This window comes from Platichthys flesus, chromosome 13 (assembly GCF_949316205.1).
Source record: "Platichthys flesus chromosome 13, fPlaFle2.1, whole genome shotgun sequence".
Taxonomy (NCBI): Eukaryota; Metazoa; Chordata; class Actinopteri; order Pleuronectiformes; family Pleuronectidae; genus Platichthys; species Platichthys flesus.
In genome coordinates, this window is record NC_084957.1 from 20,113,502 (window position 1) to 20,136,477 (window position 22,976).

Sequence of the window (22,976 nt, forward strand, 5' to 3'; positions counted from 1 at the left end):
AATGACATAAAACTCTCTGGTTGGAAATGTTCTGCCAAGGGTTTGTGAGAAGATGTTCTTTGTATTTTTTGATGAGCAGACTATTTAAAGAGTAACTCAAGCAGAAGAGGTTTTTGCTGCCCGCAAGGGGTTAAAGTTCCTGGTTGTAGAGAAGTATTCATAAGGATGAAGGTGCTGCAGACTCAAAGTCTCAACTAAAAGAGGTCCACGAAACAATGATTGACTGATTTGTGTTACGCTTTTTCACAAACAACTGCAGCTGAGCAAAAGAAAATATCAACCATTTAGGAGGACAACAGAAAAAATGTGGAATGTCCCTGGCTAAGTAAATGTCTTACTTTATATAAAATAATGGAACTATTCTTATTCACAGCTCTCTCTTTGTGTTGTACGTTATTAAATCCACCAACGAATACAAGCTCAGTAAATACGTCAGAACCGAGCGTGTTTGTGCCTCAAGGGAAAAGCACTCCAGCTCAAAATAATGAAAATCACTTTTATGCACCTAAGTATTGTGACGTCACTGTTTCAGAAAAGTCCATAAACTTAACCATCCGACACATTTCTGGGCTATAATGTATTTTATCCTTCGTGTCACACGTTTAAAGCTCATTTAATCTGAAAACGTTGTTGCTACTGTAGGTTGTGCTATCTGTTCTTTTTTGCGCAAGTCTCATAATGTCATAATTTTCTTTTATAATCAAAGTTTTTAACGTCCCTTTAACTGTCCCCCTTAATTAAGGAGGTTTTTTTCACCGCAGTCTGTCTGTTTGTAAGCAAGTTTACACAGAAGCAACTTTTGGATTTCCACTAAACTTTGTGGAAGGATGAGAGATAGGTCAGATAAGAAGTCATTCAATTTTGTTGCAGATCCAGGAATTGTTTTCCACTTTCTTTAACTGCGAGATTGGATGTATTTTGGTTTGTTTTTTACATTTTAACTATTTCACAGGGAATAATTTTTGGCACTTGATGAAAATAAATTAATCAGAATTATTTTGGGATTGTGTGTAATTAAGGACTGTTGGGCCTTGGTAGAGGTATGTGCACGACTAAAGACAAATAAGTAGAAAGTGTGAAGGCTGTAATTTTGGATGGTTCACAAACTATCATTTAAATGCTAAACTATGCTAAAAGACGTTAGTTTCAATATATAAAAGGGATACAAAAAAAACTGAAGCAGCTGAAGAGATTAGGCATGTGTGAAGGAAAAGCACGACTCCTCTTCAGCCACCTACTGGCTACTTCAGGGTAGTGAACATCAAACGATGAGGGGAACCAACAGACAACTCACTGACAACATCCAGGGGGAACGATGGGAAACTTGAAATTTTAAACGAGTTGACACATCAACATTATCGATGTCAGACCATGAGATAAATCATCAGTGCAAACACCAAAACAAGAGGAAAATAGATGGAAAAACATGCAAGCACAAAAATGAAAATAATCATTTATTGATTAAATTAGGAATGTAATCAAAAGTCTGACTGTAGTGAAATGAAGAAACAAAAACAGACATGTGGACTTGACACTGTAGATGCAAAACCTACAGACAACCAAGTTGTGGAACTAGTCTTCACATTATTTTCTCTTCATTGCAGTGAAGGAAAACTGCATCTTTAAAAAAGACAATAGGGATTTGAGAAATCGATCTTTCCATAGTCATTGAAAAATGAGATTATTGATTCTATCAGTGCAGGATACAGTTCAATGCTTTGTCGTGACTGAGTAATGCAGCTCAAGTCAAAATACAGTTTCTCTGTAGCTGTAAGATCTTTAGCTTTAATAAAGTAGCTGCAGTTCGATGCCTCCGCCAAGGACGTCATGTTTTCGTCTGTGTTTGTTAGTTGGTTTGCAATATTATGCAAAAATGACTAAATTGACCTGTGGATCCAGGGTTAATTTTCACTTTCGTACACATTACGAGATAGATATTTTACTAGGAGACTGATATCCATGAGTGTGTGGGATTTGGAGCAGATTCAATAAAAATGAGGTTTCATATGGGGACTTGGCGGAGGTATACACTAGTTTTTAATAGCTTCCATTTCAAGTGACCCACTGACCTCAAACAAATTGTATTATAACCCTAGACAAAGAAGACTCCCCTTATTTTATTACCTCCACCAAGTGGGTTGAGTTTTCATTTGCATTTGTTGTTAGTTGGTTAAACATGGCGAGATAGGCCGTTAGCCTTGGCGGAGGCCTTCGATGCCCTACTAGTTCATGAATGAAAAGATCAAAACAACCAAAAAAATAACACCAGTTCGTTCATTAGTGAGCATTTATACAACCTAGACAACAGCTGTAAGAGAAAAAGTAATAATAATAACTTTGCTTGATAATTTGATCGTCTGCCAGGTCAGCTCTGGCAGTTTGAAAACTGCCCAGATTTTATGTAAATTGGATGCGATTTAGTTCCTCTTCTCTCGGTTGTTTTGGTTTTTCATTTCTGCGTGAATACTGTTCAGCTCACTCCACTTTGCTGTAGTCGTCTATGTGGCCCAGGACCTTCTTCCTCTGTCGTATCATGTGGAAGTAAAGCTGGGGGAAGACTGAGGGGAGGCAGAGGGGGATCAGTATGAGAAATAAAGACTTTAACATCAAACTATAACAAAAGAGACTTGTTTTTATATTGCAAATTGTTATTCATTGGAAAAGGGGAGCCATTTTCTTCTAGTGAAGAAAGAAGAAAAGAAAATGTCAAATTTGTCTTTAGCAGGACTCTGTATGTTTGTGATTTTGAGTACATCCAGACTGGAAGAAGAGGATTGATGCTGCGTGTTTTTATTATCATTAAAGAGTGGAAAAGTAACATTTGCTTGTTGACTTACGGGGAATGTAGGAGATCATGACGAGGATGAGGAAGGTGTGGTAATCGAAGGAGAAGTTGTACTTGTTGGGAAGAGTGACGGAGTACAGGCCCGTCTTCTGCACATACGGCAGAGCTGCATAGATAGTCAGCAACTCCCCGGTCACTCCCATAGGATACAGCGCAAAGAAAAAGGTGTACCTGCAGCAGAGGGGTTTGAGAGAGAGAGAGAAGGGAAAAAAAATGTACCGGTTGTTATGCTACATGAGGGGTGAGCATTATAGCTGATACCCGAGGTATCAATAGTAAAACAATGATTGAGAAAAGCATGATATGTATTTTATATCTTGGTGTTTGCAACACAAAAATGAATAAGTAGGGCAATGGTTTGAGTACACACAGACCAATACGTGTCTTTAAAGAAAAAAGGTGAATTTGATTAAAGGCCTGGTGCAAATTCTAATGGAAACACATTAAAGAAAGAAAGAAACGGCTGCATTCCCACTTTTAATATAAAAAAAACCCTTAAAATTGTGTAGCAGCAATTATGAGACAATAGCACACACATTACATTAAACTCTAAATACCCTGTGATATAAATATTTACCAATCCGCTGCTTTGCAAGAATGTAAATAAATAGGATGTAACTGCCTCTACATAGTTAACCCCAGTACTGTTGAGGGATCAGGCCTCGAGAACCGAAAGCTTTGCAATTAAACACGAGATACACTGAGCGGCTTTTCTCCTGCCCAGAGAATAGATATCAAAGGGAGAAGATAAAATGATCCCTCTCCTCTTTTACTACAAACGGGTGAATTAGCAGTTTTTCCGTCTCTCATGGTGCAACTCGAGCCAAAAGTTGAATACCAATATAGCGACGGCCTAATTTGCTAGCTGGCAACAAAGACTGTGGGGAGGGAGGAACTTGACAACTGTTGCTCTGCTTGAAGATGCACATAAGGAGATGAAAATTTGTACAGTGGAAAGAGCACAACATTTTCAGTGGGTGTGATGATCCATGCTCCTCAGCAAGTTAACAGACGTTTTCCTACCTGGCCCATTTGATGAGGTATGGCAGGTGGTTGAGCAGGCTGAAGGTGTAGAAGGAGTAGCGGATGATCTCCGTGACGGTCCAGGCTGTGACGAACAGCAGCACGCTGTCCTCGCTCTGCACCTGCACAAAACACAAAGGATGATGGGAGGAGGAGCGAGTGGGGCACATGCATCATGCTGCGGTAGTTAATCTGCTGTTGGATAATCGAGATCTCTTCATCGCAGAACCATGCTGTTTGAAATCAGATCACACTGCAGGCTGCTGATCTCCATCCTCAGATATTAGGTTAAAACTGATGCATTAGGATGTTAAAGAAATAAAAGACGCAATCCCTGACACACACTTACAGTCTATATACAGTTTCCATACACATTTAAAAGGAATGAGAGAAAAACTTGTTAGTACGTCATACAATAGACAAACAAAAGAAACACAACATTAAAACAGCATCGGTTATTCACTAGATTCATTCCTGCAACTCTACAGCAAGACCGTCTGACATTACTTACACATTTACTCCTCTCCAATCTAATCCAATCCAAATCTATCAACAGGGCAAACAGTAAATCAACTGGTCACTATTGAACATGAAGCCATTTTCCACTATTGTGTCGCTAAAGTAGCTTTCAGACATGCACTGAACTCCTGAAATAGACATTTCCCCAAGTTGTTCTTGCCATCCACCAAAGGAAAACCGGGAAAATGTCTGAATCCCCAATATTCCAAACAGGAGGGCAGGTCTGAAAATGGCTTGAAAGAATAGAAAGAGTGTGTAATAAAATGTGAGTGTGACTGGAGAGAAACTGGTCTTACCTCTCTAACACTGTGTGTGACTGCCCAGGTGAGGAAGACCCGTGACATGACCTGGAATCCAGTCAGGACCACTGAGGACGGTACAATTCCTGAGATATGAGGCAAAAGACACACACTTGATATCTGTGAATGTATGTGTATGTGTGTGTGTGTACATGCTCAGACTGGGAAAAGTCAGCTAGCTTTAGCTACAAATCCCAGATAATGAACAACATGACTGTGAACTCATCCGGTTACACCCTCAGACAAAACTGAAGAGAAAAGCTTCAGTTTTGTCTGCACTTCGTGTGCCTCTGAGAAACATTAAATCTGACGAGTCACCAATAGAATGGGGCCAGTCCACTTTATAATATAAAGATATCAGTCACTGCTTTGAAGGGTGGAAGCTGAAGAGAGACTCACCTACGGCACAGTGCACTATCTGTGAAAGGAGGAGATAAGAGAAAATTAGTAACCATGCTCATACATGCTGCTGCTGCTTGTGGTTAATTGTTTCCTTTCTCTCATGCATCCCTGGAAATAATCTGATTAATGAAGTTAAATCATGCTCATTTTCAATATTATCATTGATTTCCTATTTATAGTCTCAAGACAAATGTTAACATCGTTTATAACATGTGGTGTTCAACCTGTTCACAGACCATTTCATGAATGAAAACGAATCTCCTCTTACTAAGCTACAGTGTGTCTGGACAGGATCACTGAAACACCTCATTTGCTCAGCCTCCACACTGCAGGAGACACGTGTGTCTCAGTGTGTAACAGCCGGACATACCACGCTGAGATGTTACAGAGCACATACCAAACCCTGAACAGATAACAGGCCTGTGGAACCCACCGCAAATCCACACTCAAACTTATTTTATCAACCTGATGAAGTTTATTTTTTTGACATCTTCTTTTTTTGATGTAATGAAAATGATGATGGCTCTTGATGGGGAATAAAGCTCTTTTTTAGGAGAGTAGGATGTTTGGTGAAGATCCAAATAAAAATCCCAAACTAGTGAATTTAAATGTGGCCTCAGGATGGCACTGTTGGGCCTTTGCAGAGGTATGCGCTCTACCGAGTGCCCTCTATATTATATAAAGTCTCATCATACATACTGTGTTAAATGAAATACATTGTGTCTGTATCACTCAGCCGTTGGTGCTCAGCTCACCTCCAGCATAGCTCCAGTCTGAAAGAACTTCAGAGGCTTCTCTATAGAGTAGTACAGCCCATGGTAGCTTCCTCTGGCCAGGTAAGCTCTGACCAGACCCACAGCGATCACCAGCCACCTGGATAACAGAGGACAAACATGTCAAAAATAAAAACATCTACCTGATGATCTGATGAGCGAAATAGAAATTGGAATTCGGCTTGCGTGCATTCACTGTTTTAAATAGAAGAAGTATTGACTGTAATCTAAGAAATCATTGATATAAATATACACAAACTCAGATATACAATATGTTCCGTCTCCTTAAATTGGTTGGTTATATCAACCACACTGTTCTATTATTAATATTCTACACAATAACTTAAGTCATGTTATTAAATAGGGTTAGATTTTTTTGTAAATATAAAATCTTGGTGCAAAGTACATATTGAACCATGTGGGTATTTTTCTAGATTGGAGAATCGCTCCCTGATCACAACATACATCAAAAAAACATGGTAACAATGGCATGTCATGCGTTACATCATTAAGGTGAAACCTGTCTCCCTCCACAGAGAGGTCAGAGGTCAGCTGCAGCACAGAGTTAGTGGAGGCAGAAGCTGAGCAGACCTGAGCAAGGAAAAGGTTTCACTTCACACTTTGCTTTCACAGACTGAAGAATGTGACTCGTATGTAAACTGCCCCAATAAACATATTAATAAAAGGGCCGGTTCAGCAGAAACTGCGCGGGCCTGCTTAGCAGATACTGCAGTGGAAACGTGTACGACACCCTGACTCGTGCTCAGTACAAAGCCAGCAGTGTGAGGCCCATCCACACTGAGTGAGACACAATGTGACCTAACTGGTTAGAACAGAGAGCAAACAACAACCACCACTCCATTGTGCAACAGGGTGCAAATGAGTGCGATAAAACTGAGATAGATTTCAGTTCATGGTCAAAGATTCATGTAATTACTTTTAAAATTTGCATATCTATGCTATGCTATCTGGGGTAAGTGGAGGTCATACAATGGCCGTGTTCATCCAGTTGAATCTTATACAAACTTAACTTGGAAGATTTCAAAATGCAGCCCAAAAAAAACCCTCAGACCACTAGTTAATGATGAGACGCATCTAAAACCAAGATGTTAATTTATAATTATATCAGAAATTGATCCACCTCAAACTTGCAGTTTGTCATTCTATTCTCGAAAAACCATAACCTTCATGCAAAAAGGTCGTTTTTAATTTAAACCAATAATAATGTGACACTTACATTTAGACACACCGCTCAGCTCTAATCTATTACCACCATTGCTGCAGATGAATGCAGTAGAATGCAGTTTCTACTAATTTCAACCAGATTCTAATCTGGTTGAAATTACATTTTGAAAAGCATCTTTTCGTGACCTCTTGTAGCAGACGTGTCTCTTTTTTAGGAGTTAAAAACGTTTCTTGTTAACATTTACATATTTGTTTTATGTCAACATTGGGAACATATTTGTTTTGTGTTAACATTGGGAACATATTTGTTTTGTGTTAACATTGGGGACATATTTGTTTTGTATTAACATTGTGAACATATTTATTTTGTGTTAACATTGTGAATATATAAAACTCAAATCCTGCAAAACAATACAATATGAAATGCCATTTAGACAAAACAATGACAGCAGACAACACACCAGATGTCCTTGTGTAGTAGGGTGTGTGTGTACATGTTGTGTGTCTGCACTGTGTGTGTCTGCATGGTGTGTGTGTCTGCATGGTGTGTGTGTCTGCATGGTGTGTGTGTCTGCATGGTGTGTGTGTCTGCATGGTGTGTGTGTCTGCATGGTGTGTGTCGGCACGGTGTGTGTTTTTTTTGTGGGTCAGACTAAAGTGCAGGGCAGGTGGCTGTCTGACGCTCATCAGCGTTAATCTGTGTGAGCCGTGAAACGCTCGTGAGCTAATTCAAAGTGACTTCAGTACACAGCATGCTAGCACTGTTCATGCTAATACTATATATGCATCAAACAACCTCATTCATACTCAAAAATCAACGCTGTTAGCAAGAAATCTGAAAAGTTCGAAAAGGAAAATCATTCTGCCATTTAGTCTCATCTTGTTCAAAAGCCACACACATACACATACACACATACACACACATTAGAGCCATGTTAGCACGAGGACACACGCTACATACCCTGCTGTCATAACAACGTTGTAAATGACCAGGTAGGCCGTGGCCAGGGCGCCGGGGCCCCTCTTCTTCTTCGGGGCCACATCACCGTGGGCTGCCTTGGTCCCCGCAGCAGCTGCTGACATGACTGCGACCCTCGACGGTGCTTGGTCCCGGACAACAGCGACTGTCTGTCGGGTTCACCGACTCACAGGAGGGAGGCACACACCCGGAAGTGCCGTCACGGGGACAGATGGATCCCCTATCCGTAGTTCCGCCTCCGCTTTGTGACGCTTTCATTGAAATATGACAATGAAAATCCACCATTTCCACTTGAAACTTAATTTTAATAAAAAAGAACTAGATTTAATGTTTTTCATTTGGTATATAAATATATGATTATACTGTACATGCTGTACTTCCCGCGGAAATAAATAGTAACAGTAGAGCGTGAACTATCTTGAGCTAAGATTATAGTATTGTCTCTTTCCTGCAGAGGGCAGTGTTGCCAATTTAGCGACTTTGTCTGGCTACTAGCAACAAATCTAGCGAATTTTTCTGGTGATATTGGAGACTTTCTGGTGTTTTGGAGACTGACGTCAGAGTACGTATCGTTCTGCAGTGACTGTCCTCAACGAGCGCTCAGTCTCCCAGTAGCCTTGCGCAGCAGTCCCAGCTGCAGTCAGTGCAGAGAGGAGACCCTCCAGACCAGTGCTGTCCTAAAAGTCGCTAGATGTCGTTAAATTACGTCATCGCCTAATTTGCATAATGTAATGGTCGCTATAGGACGTGCAGAAATTGAGAAAAAAACACTTTAAATATGTTTAGAACTTAAAATAAGCTTTCTTGTACAGAAGCGTATTACATTCACTTCACAAAAATGATTCTGTTTTTCTTGGATGGTTATCCCAGAAATTCCGAGACAAATGCCCCAAAAAATAAAAAATATCATCATGCTGCGCACATCATCCTGCAGCGCACTTCATCATGCGGCACACGTCATCGTGAGGCTCACATTATCTGGTGGCGCACATCATCCTGTTGCGCACATAGTCTTGCGGCACACATCGCTGCGCACATCATCGTGCAGTGCACTTCATCCTGCTGCACATAGTCTTGCGGCACACATCGTCCCGCTGCGCACATCATCCAGCAACGCACTTCATCCTGCGGCACACGTCATCGTGAGGCTCACATCATCTGGTGGCGCACATCATCCTGCTGCGCACATAGTCTTGGGCACACATCGTCCCGCAGTGCACATCATCCTGCTGCGCACATAGTTGCGGCACACATCGTCGCTGCGCACATCATCGTGCAGTGCAATTCATCCTGCAGGACAAATCATCACCACACATCATCTTACAGCGCATATCAACATGCGGCAAACATCATAGGAGGAGTGTTGTACCTCGAGCTAGAAGTTCCACCCCACATAACAGCCTTTTGATTAAATTTGATATTCTAACATTTAACAATACAGGACAAAATAGATTTATGTATGTGGGTCTAGATCCTGCGGCTGACATCATGCTGCGCTGCACATCATCCTGCGGCGCACATCATCCCAAGGCGCACATCGGCGCACATCATCATACCTTGCACATCATCCTGCAGCTCACATCATCCTGGGGCGCATATCGGTGCACATCGTCCTGCAGTGCACATCGTCCTGTGGCTCACTTCATCTTGCAGCGCACATCATCCTGCGGTGCACATCATCCTGGGGCGCACATCATCCTGTGGCGCACTTCATCCTTGGGCGCACGTCGGCCCACATCATTCTGCAGAGCACATTATCCTGCAGTGCACATCATCGTGCAGTGCACTTCATCCTGCTGCACATAGTCTTGCGGCACACATCGTCCCGCTGCGCACATCATCCTGCAGCGCACTTCATCCTGCGGCATACGTCATCGTGAGGCTCACATCATCTGGTGGCGCACATCATCCTGCTGCGCACATAGTCTTGCGGCACACATCGTCGCTGCGCACATCATCCTGCAGCACAAATCATCACCACACATCATCTTGCAGCGCATATCAACATGCGGCACACATCATAGGAGGAGTGTTGTACCTCGAGCTAGAAGTTCCACCCCACATAACAGCCTTTTGATTAAATTTGATATTCTAACATTTAACAATACAGGACAAAATGGATTCATGTATGTGGGTCTAGATCCTGCGGCTGACATCATCCTGCGCTGCACATCATCCTGCGCTGCACATCATCCTGCCGCGCACATCATCCTGGTGCGCACATCTGTGCGTCCTGCGGCGCACATCCTCCTGTGGCGCACTTCATCCATGGGCGCTCTGACGGTGTGCACGGCGACCGGCAGCAATACACTGCCCCGTTTACTCGAGTTATTGTTACCAATGTGAAATGTTTGTGACGGTGCGCACGGCGACCGTCACGGCATTAGTGCACTGCCCGTTTACATGAATCATTATTAGGTTAACTTTGTGTTGCATGTATTGTCCATTTACTTGTTTGTTTAACCCATCCATTTTCATACAAACCTCCGTGCATAATCCAAAAGCTTACTTCCATCATTACACCGCTACAGTTTAAATACCTTTTTACCCGTCAGTTTTCTGTTAAAATCATCACACCATTCAAAGTCTTGTATTATAAATGTTCCGTTTATTTAGTTTTAAATCTTACATTATTCAATTATACACAGCATACGTTTTACCGTGGTTTTGACGCGGAAGTAAATAGGCGTTCGACTTCCGGGTTAGCCGGAAGTGAACCAGCGGACTATTTTATTTTGTTAATGCGGTATATTATTAATTGGCTATGCCTTCATGGAGCAATAGTATGAGAGATATGTTGTCAAAGTGTTTTCCAGTCATAAAGATTTTTTGAGATAAGCTGTTAAAGCTTTGGGGATTTTTACCTGTGACACCCCTGTGTTTGATTGTATGTTGGATTGTTCCAACTGTGGGGGCGAGGTTAGATCGCAAATAAGCCTGTGGGTTCAGTCTGTAGGGGGGGCAGCGAAGGTAAGGACGTAAGTCTGAGAGCTCCCCTGGGAAGTGTTATGCTGAGCAGTATATTGATATTTGTATTGTATTGGGCCCACATGCCGCTTTATTTTCTTATTTGCAAGTGTTTGTTTTTTCTTGCTCTTTTTTTTTATTAATTATATATTTCCTAGTTAATTCTGCCTTGTCGGCCTTAATATGGGACAATAAATAATCCCATTTTTACATCTTCATCGCTGAGTCTTCCTGAGAGTTCTTTTTTCCACCATGCTCAAGCCACTCATTTACTTCCCACCTTCAACATTTGGTGGCAGTGGTGGGATCAAGTGACCGCGAGCGGCTCTCAGTGAGTACAGATGGAGACCAGAAGTGGAGTTACGGCACTCCCTGGGGTTGACTCTGCAGGAGACCCGGGAGCAAGGCCGAAATCTGCAGCGTCGTCCAGGACGCACACTCCAGTGGTCGTAGACCGGACCGATCGGCTGGAGCATATTTTGAAGTCGGTGGTGGACTGTCAGCAGAGGCAGCAGGACCAGTTGGACGTGGAGGCACAGCGCCATGATCAGCGGTGGAAAGCCATGGAGCATCAATTTCACCAGCTACAGAGTTTGGTGAGAGGGGAGACGGCGCGACAGTCCCTAAGAGAGCTGCAGCAAAACAACCCGCCCATCTCCCGCCCCTCTTCGACCCAAGGGCTAAATCCCTAAGGTTTCCCTCAGGATGTACCAGCTCAACTGCCACGTCCAGCGTCCGGACTACAGAGCTCCCTGAACTCCACTGGTATCGGCCTAGCCACACCTCCACGCTCCAAGACTATCCTGGAGGGAGAGACGGCGAAGGAGCTCCATGATCGCCTCAAAGACCTCCTGGGGAAGTGGCTGGACCCAGAGACTAAGTCAAAGCAACAGATCTGTGTCCACATCATACTGGAGCAGTTCCTGGGGATGCTGAACCAGGAGCTACAGGTGTGGGTGAAGGAACGCACCCCACACTCCTCGGCTGAAGCGGCGGAACTGGTGGAGACCTTCGTGGCCGCCAGACAGTCCAGACGGTGCTACCAGCTGAGCCCACACGACTCCTGGAGAAGACCTCAGCAGACAGCCCAGCATGAGCCGCTGAAGACACCGGTCGGTAAGTCTGTGGGTGGTAGTTGTCGTGTGTTCAGCCCCTCTAACATCCCCTATAGGCCAAGCCCCAGTGTTAAGCCCGCTCCAGTTAGTTCATCTAGGGTTCTGATATGTCACCACTGTGGTCAGCAGGGCCACATTAGACCCCATTGCCCTGTGATGAAAGCCACTGATTCAAGACTCTGTTATTCCTCGGGCCCTAGTAAATATATAGCATTCACTCCGGCTGATGTAACTGTCCCCGTCAGGATAGGAGGCAAAACGCTGCAGGCTTTGGTTGACTCTGGTAGTAGTCAATCTTTTGTTCTTAGATCTTGTTTAAAGTCTAATTATCAGCCAGTTGGTAGCGTGAGGGTTCGCTGCATCCATGGAGATGAGTCTGTGCATCAGACTAGCGAGGTCCCCATTGTAATCAGCGGTCAAAAGTATTTGCTTACTGTAGGGCTCTTAGATAAATGTCCCTATCCAGTGATTCTAGGCCAGGATGTGCCAATCTTAACAGAGTTGTTGCAAAAGGTTAACACAGCTTCTGGGTATGTTTTAACGAGGGCACAGGCCAGAAAGAAAACAGAACCAGATTATTTAGCGGAGATACCATATAGTTGCCAAGGTGGCAAATATAGAAAATCCAAGGCAGAGAAGCGTAGAGCTAAAGTGGCAGGTACAGCGTTGCAAGAGAGTCTTTCCCTACCACCACTGGAGGGCACTGAAGTCCTTGTGCCAGATTTTGGTAAATTACAGCAGGAAGACCCTACCCTTAGCTCTAGCTTCGCCTCTGTGAAGACCCCAGATGAGGCTAAGGAAGCCATAAATGAGGGAGGTGTTTGTTTCGTAATGCATAATGGGAAACTGTACAGGGAGAGTGCAGACAAGGAACAGTTGGTGGTTCCAGAGGCTCTGAGAGGCAGAGTATAACATCTTGGGCATAGCATTCCGTGGGCAGGACACTTAGGCAAAGAAAAGTCTGAGAAAAGAATTGTCAACAGGTTTTACTGGCCTGGTTTTCAGAGGGACATAGCAGAATACTGCAGGTCATGTCCGGAGTGCCAATCAGCTGCTCGCTCGCATAGAGGCTTGAAAGCGCCTCTCATCAGTCTCCCCATTATAGACGTGCCGTTCAGTCGCATAGCCATGGATGTAGTTGGTCCCCTAGAAAGAAGTAGGGCGGGCCACCGGTATATTCTAGTTGTATGTGATTATGCAACACATTACCCTGAAGCTTTTCCCCTCAGAAATACAAAAGCTAGGCAAGTAGCCAACTGCTTAATTCAACTATTCTCACGTGTGGGGATCCCCAAAGAGGTCTTGACAGACCAGGGCACCAACTTCACTAGTAGGTCTCTGAAGCAGGTGTACTCCATGTTAGGGATCCGGGGTATCAGAACCACACCCTATCATCCGCAGACTGACGGCTTGGTTGAGAGATTCAATCAAACCCTGAAGTCTATGCTAAGGAAATTCGTGTCTGACTCGGGGGCTGACTGGGATCAGTGGCTCCCCTATCTGCTTTTCTCCTACAGAGAGGTACCACAGGCATCCACCGGGTTCTCCCCCTTCGAGCTCTTGTACGGCCGGGAGGTGAGAGGCCGTTTGACATTCTCCGTGAGAGCTGGGAGGGGGACGCTCCTCACCAGCCGGTAAACATCGTGAGCTATATCCTAAAGATGCGGGAGAAGCTGGAACAGCTGAGCTCCATGGCACATGACCACCTAGCCAAGGCGCAGACACGACAAAAGACATGGTATGACCAGACTGCACGCAGCCGCTCTTTTAATCCTGGAGAGAAGGTACTGCTGCTGCTACCTTCATCTGAGAGCAGTCTGTTGGCTAAGTGGCAAGGTCCATATGAAGTGCTTCGCAAGGCCAGCGAAGTAACCTACGAAATTGCCATGCCGGACAGACGTCGCTCAAAGCACCTCTACCATGTCAACCTACTGAAGCAATGGACAGACCGTCCGGCGGCCGTCCAAAACCAGCTGTGGGCGCGGACTGAGGTGCAGGAGGAAGAACCAGAGGAGTTGTATTTTCCTACAGCTGGTGGTGAGTCTCCCTACCCCTCCGTCACCTACCTGACACTGGAACAGCAGGAGGACCTGCTGAGCATCATCCCCAGAGGCCTGTTCCGAGACCAGCCAGTGCGGACCGAGGTGATCACCCATGACATCCAGCTCACGTCTCCAGGTCCCATCCGGCAGACCGCTACCAGGGTTCCAGAGCATCTGATGTCTACGCTGAAGCAAGAGGTACAGGCCATGCTGGAGATGGGGGTGATTGAGCCTTCGCGCAGTGAGTGGTGCAGTCCAGTGGTCCTGGTTCCAAAAAAGGATGGCGGGCTCCGCTTTTATATTGACTTTTCAAAGCTGAACAGCATATCGACATTTGACCCCTATCCCATGCCCCGTGTGGACGAGATGGTGGAGCGCTTGGGGAGGGCAAAGTTCCTCAGCACTTTGGACATGTGTAAGGGGTACTGGCAGGTGGCACTCTCCCCCCGAGCACAGGAGCTGACCGCCTTCCGAGCTCCATCAGGTCTGTACCAGTTCCGGGTCATGCCCTTTGGTCTTCATGGCGCCGCAGCAAGCTTCCAGCGTCTCATGGATGAGGTGCTCAGAGGTGCTGAGGACTACGCCGCGGCCTATATTGATGACGTCATTATACATAGTTCCTCCTGGGCAGAGCATCTTCATCACCTTTGCGATGTCTTCCGGCGGATCCATCGAGCAGGGCTGGTGGTGAACGCCAGCAAGTGCCAGCTCGCCAGGTCGGAGGACTGCTACCTGGGCTACAGCCTGGGTGGTGGCACTATACGACCGCAAATCGGCAAGGTGGACGCCATCCGCGATTCTCAGCCGCCCTCTACTAAAAAGGGGGTGAGGTCTTTCCTGGGGTTAGTTGGTGGGTATCGACGGTTCATCCCTGACTTCTCGAGCCGGGCTGCACCCTTGACGGACCTAACTCGCAAGACCAGTCCCAACAAGGTGGTTTGGACAGCTGAGTGTGAAACTGCTTTTCAAGACTTGAAGGAAAGCATGTGTCTGGATCCTGTGCTCCAGAGCCCAGACTTTTCCTTACCCTTTACAGTACAGACAGACACCTCAGGCCTTGGCCTGGGGGCAGTGTTGTTGCAGGGTGAGAGAGAGGGCAGAAGACCAGTGCAGTACGTGAGCCGTAAACTGTTCCCTCTTGAGACTCGCTACTCCACTGTGGAGAAAGAGGCTCTGGCTATTAAGTGGGCCATTGACACTCTTAAATACTATTTGGTGGGCAAAGACTTTGTCCTTGAGACGGACCATAGGGCCCTGCAGTGGCTCCATCGCATGAGGGATTTTAATTCAAGGATTACCCGTTGGCACCTGTCGTTGCAGCCCTACAAGTTTACTGTGAAGTACAAGGCTGGCAAGGACAATATTATTGCGGACTTCCTTTCGCGCCATGACATGGACGCTCTATCTTAAGGGGGGGGGGGGGTGTGACGGTGCGCACGGCGACCGTCACGGCAGCAATACACTGCCCCGTTTACACGTGTTATTATTACCAATGTGAAATGTTTGTGACGGTGCGCACGGCGACCGTCACGGCATTAGTGCACTGCCCGTTTACATGAATCATTATTAGGTTAACTTTGTGTTGCATGTATTGTCCATTTACCGTGTTTGTTTAACCCATCCATTTTCATACAAACCTCCGTGCATAATCCAAAAGCTTACTTCCATCATTACACCGCTACAGTTTAAATACCTTTTTACCCGTCAGTTTTCTGTTAAAATCATCACACCATTCAAAGTCTTGTATTATAAATGTTCCGTTTATTTAGTTTTAAATCTTACATTATTCAATTATACACAGCATACGTTTTACCGTGGTTCCGCGTCGCGTCTCTGTTCGTTTCTGTTGAAAGCGAGCAGACCACGACGCGGAAGTAAATAGGCGTTCGACTTCCGGGTTAGCCGGAAGTGAACCAGCGGACTATTTTATTTTGTTAATGCGGTATATTATTAATTGGCTATGCCTTCATGGAGCAATAGTATGAGAGATATGTTGTCAAAGTGTTTTCCAGTCATAAAGATTTTTTGAGATAAGCTGTTAAAGCTTTGGGGATTTTTACCTGTGACACCCCTGTGTTTGATTGTATGTTGGATTGTTCCAACTGTGGGGGCGAGGTTAGATCGCAAATAAGCCTGTGGGTTCAGTCTGTAGGGGGGGCAGCGAAGGTAAGGACGTAAGTCTGAGAGCTCCCCTGGGAAGTGTTATGCTGAGCAGTATATTGATATTTGTATTGTATTGGGCCCACATGCCGCTTTATTTTCTTATTTGCAAGTGTTTGTTTTTTCTTGCTCTTTTTTTTTATTAATTATATATTTCCTAGTTAATTCTGCCTTGTCGGCCTTAATATGGGACAATAAATAATCCCATTTTTACATCTTCATCGCTGAGTCTTCCTGAGAGTTCTTTTTTCCACCATGCTCAAGCCACTCATTTACTTCCCACCTTCAACATTTGGTGGCAGTGGTGGGATCAAGTGACCGCGAGCGGCTCTCAGTGAGTACAGATGGAGACCAGAAGTGGAGTTACGGCACTCCCTGGGGTTGACTCTGCAGGAGACCCGGGAGCAAGGCCGAAATCTGCAGCGTCGTCCAGGACGCACACTCCAGTGGTCGTAGACCGGACCGATCGGCTGGAGCATATTTTGAAGTCGGTGGTGGACTGTCAGCAGAGGCAGCAGGACCAGTTGGACGTGGAGGCACAGCGCCATGATCAGCGGTGGAAAGCCATGGAGCATCAATTTCACCAGCTACAGAGTTTGGTGAGAGGGGAGACGGCGCGACAGTCCCTAAGAGAGCTGCAGCAAAACAACCCGCCCATCTCCCGCCCCTCTTCGACCCAAGGGCTAAATCCCTAAGGTTTCCCTCAGGATGTACCAGCTCAACTGCCACGTCCAGCGTCCGGACTACAGAGCTCCCTGAACTCCACTGGTATCGGCCTAGCCACACCTCCACGCTCCAAGACTATCCTGGAGGGAGAGACGGCGAAGGAGCTCCATGATCGCCTCAAAGACCTCCTGGGGAAGTGGCTGGACCCAGAGACTAAGTCAAAGCAACAGATCTGTGTCCACATCATACTGGAGCAGTTCCTGGGGATGCTGAACCAGGAGCTACAGGTGTGGGTGAAGGAACGCACCCCACACTCCTCGGCTGAAGCGGCGGAACTGGTGGAGACCTTCGTGGCCGCCAGACAGTCCAGACGGTGCTACCAGCTGAGCCCACATGACTCCTGGAGAAGACCTCAGCAGACAGCCCAGCATGAGCCGCTGAAGACACCGGTCGGTAAGTCTGTGGGTGGTAGTTGTCGTGTGTTCAGCCCCTCTAACATCCCCTATAGGCCAAGCCCCAGTGTTAAGCCCGCTCCAGTTAGTTCATCTAGGGTTCTGATATGTCACCACTGTGGTCAGCAGGGCCACATTAGACCCCATTGCCCTGTGATGAAAGCCACTGATTCAAGACTCTGTTATTCCTCGGGCCCTAGTAAATATATAGCATTCACTCCGGCTGATGTAACTGTCCCCGTCAGGATAGGAGGCAAAACGCTGCAGGCTTTGGTTGACTCTGGTAGTAGTCAATCTTTTGTTCTTAGATCTTGTTTAAAGTCTAATTATCAGCCAGTTGGTAGCGTGAGGGTTCGCTGCATCCATGGAGATGAGTCTGTGCATCAGACTAGCGAGGTCCCCATTGTAATCAGCGGTCAAAAGTATTTGCTTACTGTAGGGCTCTTAGATAAATGTCCCTATCCAGTGATTCTAGGCCAGGATGTGCCAATCTTAACAGAGTTGTTGCAAAAGGTTAACACAGCTTCTGGGTATGTTTTAACGAGGGCACAGGCCAGAAAGAAAACAGAACCAGATTATTTAGCGGAGATACCATATAGTTGCCAAGGTGGCAAATATAGAAAATCCAAGGCAGAGAAGCGTAGAGCTAAAGTGGCAGGTACAGCGTTGCAAGAGAGTCTTTCCCTACCACCACTGGAGGGCACTGAAGTCCTTGTGCCAGATTTTGGTAAATTACAGCAGGAAGACCCTACCCTTAGCTCTAGCTTCGCCTCTGTGAAGACCCCAGATGAGGCTAAGGAAGCCATAAATGAGGGAGGTGTTTGTTTCGTAATGCATAATGGGAAACTGTACAGGGAGAGTGCAGACAAGGAACAGTTGGTGGTTCCAGAGGCTCTGAGAGGCAGAGTATAACATCTTGGGCATAGCATTCCGTGGGCAGGACACTTAGGCAAAGAAAAGTCTGAGAAAAGAATTGTCAACAGGTTTTACTGGCCTGGTTTTCAGAGGGACATAGCAGAATACTGCAGGTCATGTCCGGAGTGCCAATCAGCTGCTCGCTCGCATAGAGGCTTGAAAGCGCCTCTCATCAGTCTCCCCATTATAGACGTGCCGTTCAGTCGCATAGCCATGGATGTAGTTGGTCCCCTAGAAAGAAGTAGGGCGGGCCACCGGTATATTCTAGTTGTATGTGATTATGCAACACATTACCCTGAAGCTTTTCCCCTCAGAAATACAAAAGCTAGGCAAGTAGCCAACTGCTTAATTCAACTATTCTCACGTGTGGGGATCCCCAAAGAGGTCTTGACAGACCAGGGCACCAACTTCACTAGTAGGTCTCTGAAGCAGGTGTACTCCATGTTAGGGATCCGGGGTATCAGAACCACACCCTATCATCCGCAGACTGACGGCTTGGTTGAGAGATTCAATCAAACCCTGAAGTCTATGCTAAGGAAATTCGTGTCTGACTCGGGGGCTGACTGGGATCAGTGGCTCCCCTATCTGCTTTTCTCCTACAGAGAGGTACCACAGGCATCCACCGGGTTCTCCCCCTTCGAGCTCTTGTACGGCCGGGAGGTGAGAGGCCGTTTGACATTCTCCGTGAGAGCTGGGAGGGGGACGCTCCTCACCAGCCGGTAAACATCGTGAGCTATATCCTAAAGATGCGGGAGAAGCTGGAACAGCTGAGCTCCATGGCACATGACCACCTAGCCAAGGCGCAGACACGACAAAAGACATGGTATGACCAGACTGCACGCAGCCGCTCTTTTAATCCTGGAGAGAAGGTACTGCTGCTGCTACCTTCATCTGAGAGCAGTCTGTTGGCTAAGTGGCAAGGTCCATATGAAGTGCTTCGCAAGGCCAGCGAAGTAACCTACGAAATTGCCATGCCGGACAGACGTCGCTCAAAGCACCTCTACCATGTCAACCTACTGAAGCAATGGACAGACCGTCCGGCGGCCGTCCAAAACCAGCTGTGGGCGCGGACCGAGGTGCAGGAGGAAGAACCAGAGGAGTTGTATTTTCCTACAGCTGGTGGTGAGTCTCCCTACCCCTCCGTCACCCACCTGACACTGGAACAGCAGGAGGACCTGCTGAGCATCATCCCCAGAGGCCTGTTCCGAGACCAGCCAGTGCGGACCGAGGTGATCACCCATGACATCCAGCTCACGTCTCCAGGTCCCATCCGGCAGACCGCTACCAGGGTTCCAGAGCATCTGATGTCTACGCTGAAGCAAGAGGTACAGGCCATGCTGGAGATGGGGGTGATTGAGCCTTCGCGCAGTGAGTGGTGCAGTCCAGTGGTCCTGGTTCCAAAAAAGGATGGCGGGCTCCGCTTTTATATTGACTTTTCAAAGCTGAACAGCATATCGACATTTGACCCCTATCCCATGCCCCGTGTGGACGAGATGGTGGAGCGCTTGGGGAGGGCAAAGTTCCTCAGCACTTTGGACATGTGTAAGGGGTACTGGCAGGTGGCACTCTCCCCCCGAGCACAGGAGCTGACCGCCTTCCGAGCTCCATCAGGTCTGTACCAGTTCCGGGTCATGCCCTTTGGTCTTCATGGCGCCGCAGCAAGCTTCCAGCGTCTCATGGATGAGGTGCTCAGAGGTGCTGAGGACTACGCCGCGGCCTATATTGATGACGTCATTATACATAGTTCCTCCTGGGCAGAGCATCTTCATCACCTTTGCGATGTCTTCCGGCGGATCCATCGAGCAGGGCTGGTGGTGAACGCCAGCAAGTGCCAGCTCGCCAGGTCGGAGGACTGCTACCTGGGCTACAGCCTGGGTGGTGGCACTATACGACCGCAAATCGGCAAGGTGGACGCCATCCGCGATTCTCAGCCGCCCTCTACTAAAAAGGGGGTGAGGTCTTTCCTGGGGTTAGTTGGTGGGTATCGACGGTTCATCCCTGACTTCTCGAGCCGGGCTGCACCCTTGACGGACCTAACTCGCAAGACCAGTCCCAACAAGGTGGTTTGGACAGCTGAGTGTGAAACTGCTTTTCAAGACTTGAAGGAAAGCATGTGTCTGGATCCTGTGCTCCAGAGCCCAGACTTTTCCTTACCCTTTACAGTACAGACAGACACCTCAGGCCTTGGCCTGGGGGCAGTGTTGTTGCAGGGTGAGAGAGAGGGCAGAAGACCAGTGCAGTACGTGAGCCGTAAACTGTTCCCTCTTGAGACTCGCTACTCCACTGTGGAGAAAGAGGCTCTGGCTATTAAGTGGGCCATTGACACTCTTAAATACTATTTGGTGGGCAAAGACTTTGTCCTTGAGACGGACCATAGGGCCCTGCAGTGGCTCCATCGCATGAGGGATTTTAATTCAAGGATTACCCGTTGGCACCTGTCGTTGCAGCCCTACAAGTTTACTGTGAAGTACAAGGCTGGCAAGGACAATATTATTGCGGACTTCCTTTCGCGCCATGACATGGACGCTCTATCTTAAGGGGGGGGGGGGGTGTGACGGTGCGCACGGCGACCGTCACGGCAGCAATACACTGCCCCGTTTACACGTGTTATTATTACCAATGTGAAATGTTTGTGACGGTGCGCACGGCGACCGTCACGGCATTAGTGCACTGCCCGTTTACATGAATCATTATTAGGTTAACTTTGTGTTGCATGTATTGTCCATTTACCGTGTTTGTTTAACCCATCCATTTTCATACAAACCTCCGTGCATAATCCAAAAGCTTACTTCCATCATTACACCGCTACAGTTTAAATACCTTTTTACCCGTCAGTTTTCTGTTAAAATCATCACACCATTCAAAGTCTTGTATTATAAATGTTCCGTTTATTTAGTTTTAAATCTTACATTATTCAATTATACACAGCATACGTTTTACCGTGGTTCCGCGTCGCGTCTCTGTTCGTTTCTGTTGAAAGCGAGCAGACCACGACGCGGAAGTAAATAGGCGTTCGACTTCCGGGTTAGCCGGAAGTGAACCAGCGGACTATTTTATTTTGTTAATGCGGTATATTATTAATTGGCTATGCCTTCATGGAGCAATGGTATGAGAGATAGGTTGTCAAAGTGTTTTCCAGTCATAAAGATTTTTTGAGATAAGCTGTTAAAGCTTTGGGGATTTTTACCTGTGACACCCCTGTGTTTGATTGTATGTTGGATTATTCCAACTGCGGGGGCGAGGTTAGATCGCATATAAGCTTGTGGGTTCAGTCTGTAGGGGGGGCAGCGAAGGTAAGGACGTAAGTCTGAGAGCTCCCCTGGGAAGTGTTATGCTGAGAAGTATATTGATATTTGTATTGTATTGGGCCCACGTGCCGCTTTATTTTCTTATTTGCAAGTGTTTGTTTTTTCTTGCTCTTTTTTTTTATTAATTATATATTTCCTAGTTAATTCTGCCTTGTCGGCCTTAATATGGGACAATAAATAATCCCATTTTTACATCTTCATCGCTGGGTCTTCCTGAGAGTTCTTTTTTCCACCACGCTCAAGCCACTCATTTACATCCCACCTTCAACAGGCGCACATCAGCCCACATCATTCTGCGGAGCACATCATTGTGCAGCTCACATCTTCCTGCAGCGCACATCAACGTGCAGCACACATCATCCCAGGGCGCACATCGGCGCACATCATCATACCTTATACATCATCCTGCAGCGCACATCATCCTGGGGCGCATATCGGTGCACATCGTCTTGCGGTGCACATAGTCCTGCAGTGCACATCATCGTGCTGCGCACATCGTCCTGTGGCGCACTTCATCTTGCAGCGCACATCATCCTGCGGTGCACACCATCCTGGGGCGCACATCATCCTGGGGCACATATCTGTGCACATCGTCCTGTGGCGCACTTCATCCTTGGGCGCACGTCGGCCCACATAATTTTGCAGAGCACATTATCCTGCAGCGCACATCATCACCGCACATCATCGTATGGCACTCATCATCCTGCTGCGCATATTTTCCTCACCTCACATCATCGTGTAGCGCACTTCTTCCTGCAGCGCACATCAACGTGCAGTGCACATCATCACGGGTCGCACTTCGGCGCACATCATCATATGGCGCACATCATCCTGCAGCTCACATCATCATGGGGCGCACATCGTCCTGGCGCACATCATCATGCGGCACACGTCATCGTGAGGCTCACATCATCCGGTGGCGCACATCATCCTGCTGCGCACATCGTCTTGCGGCACACATCGTCCCGCTGCGCACATCATCGTGCAGTGCACTTCATCCTGCAGCACAAATCATCACCACACATCATAGGAGGAGTGTTGGACCTCGAGCTAGAAGTTCCACCCCACATAACAGCCTTTTGATTAAATTTAACAATACAGGACAAAATCGATTTATGTATATGGGTCTAGATCCTGCGGCTGACATCATCCTGCGCTGCCCATCATCCTGCGGCGCACAAAATCATCGTGCAGTGCACTTCATCCTGCAGCGCAAATCATCACCACACATCATTGTGCGGCGCACATCAACATGCGCCGCATATCAAAGATGGAGTATTGGACCTTGAGCTAGAAGTTCCACCCCACATAACAGCCTTTTGATTA

At 46.7% G+C, this 22,976-nt stretch overlaps 1 protein-coding gene across 1 annotated transcript; it reads right to left on the reverse strand.

Moving 5' to 3' along the window:
• Positions 1-1,441: 1,441 nt before the first annotated feature.
• Positions 1,442-8,221, reverse strand: hacd2 (3-hydroxyacyl-CoA dehydratase 2). The gene is made up of 7 exons (XM_062402538.1): positions 8,008-8,221; positions 5,844-5,961; positions 5,086-5,104; positions 4,684-4,772; positions 3,869-3,990; positions 2,838-3,016; positions 1,442-2,558 (listed from the first exon to the last, which is right to left on the reverse strand). Exons 1-7 carry the CDS (start codon positions 8,127-8,129, stop codon positions 2,476-2,478), a joined length of 732 nt encoding a protein of 243 aa, XP_062258522.1. The 5' UTR covers positions 8,130-8,221; the 3' UTR covers positions 1,442-2,475.
• Positions 8,222-22,976: the final 14,755 nt, after the last annotated feature.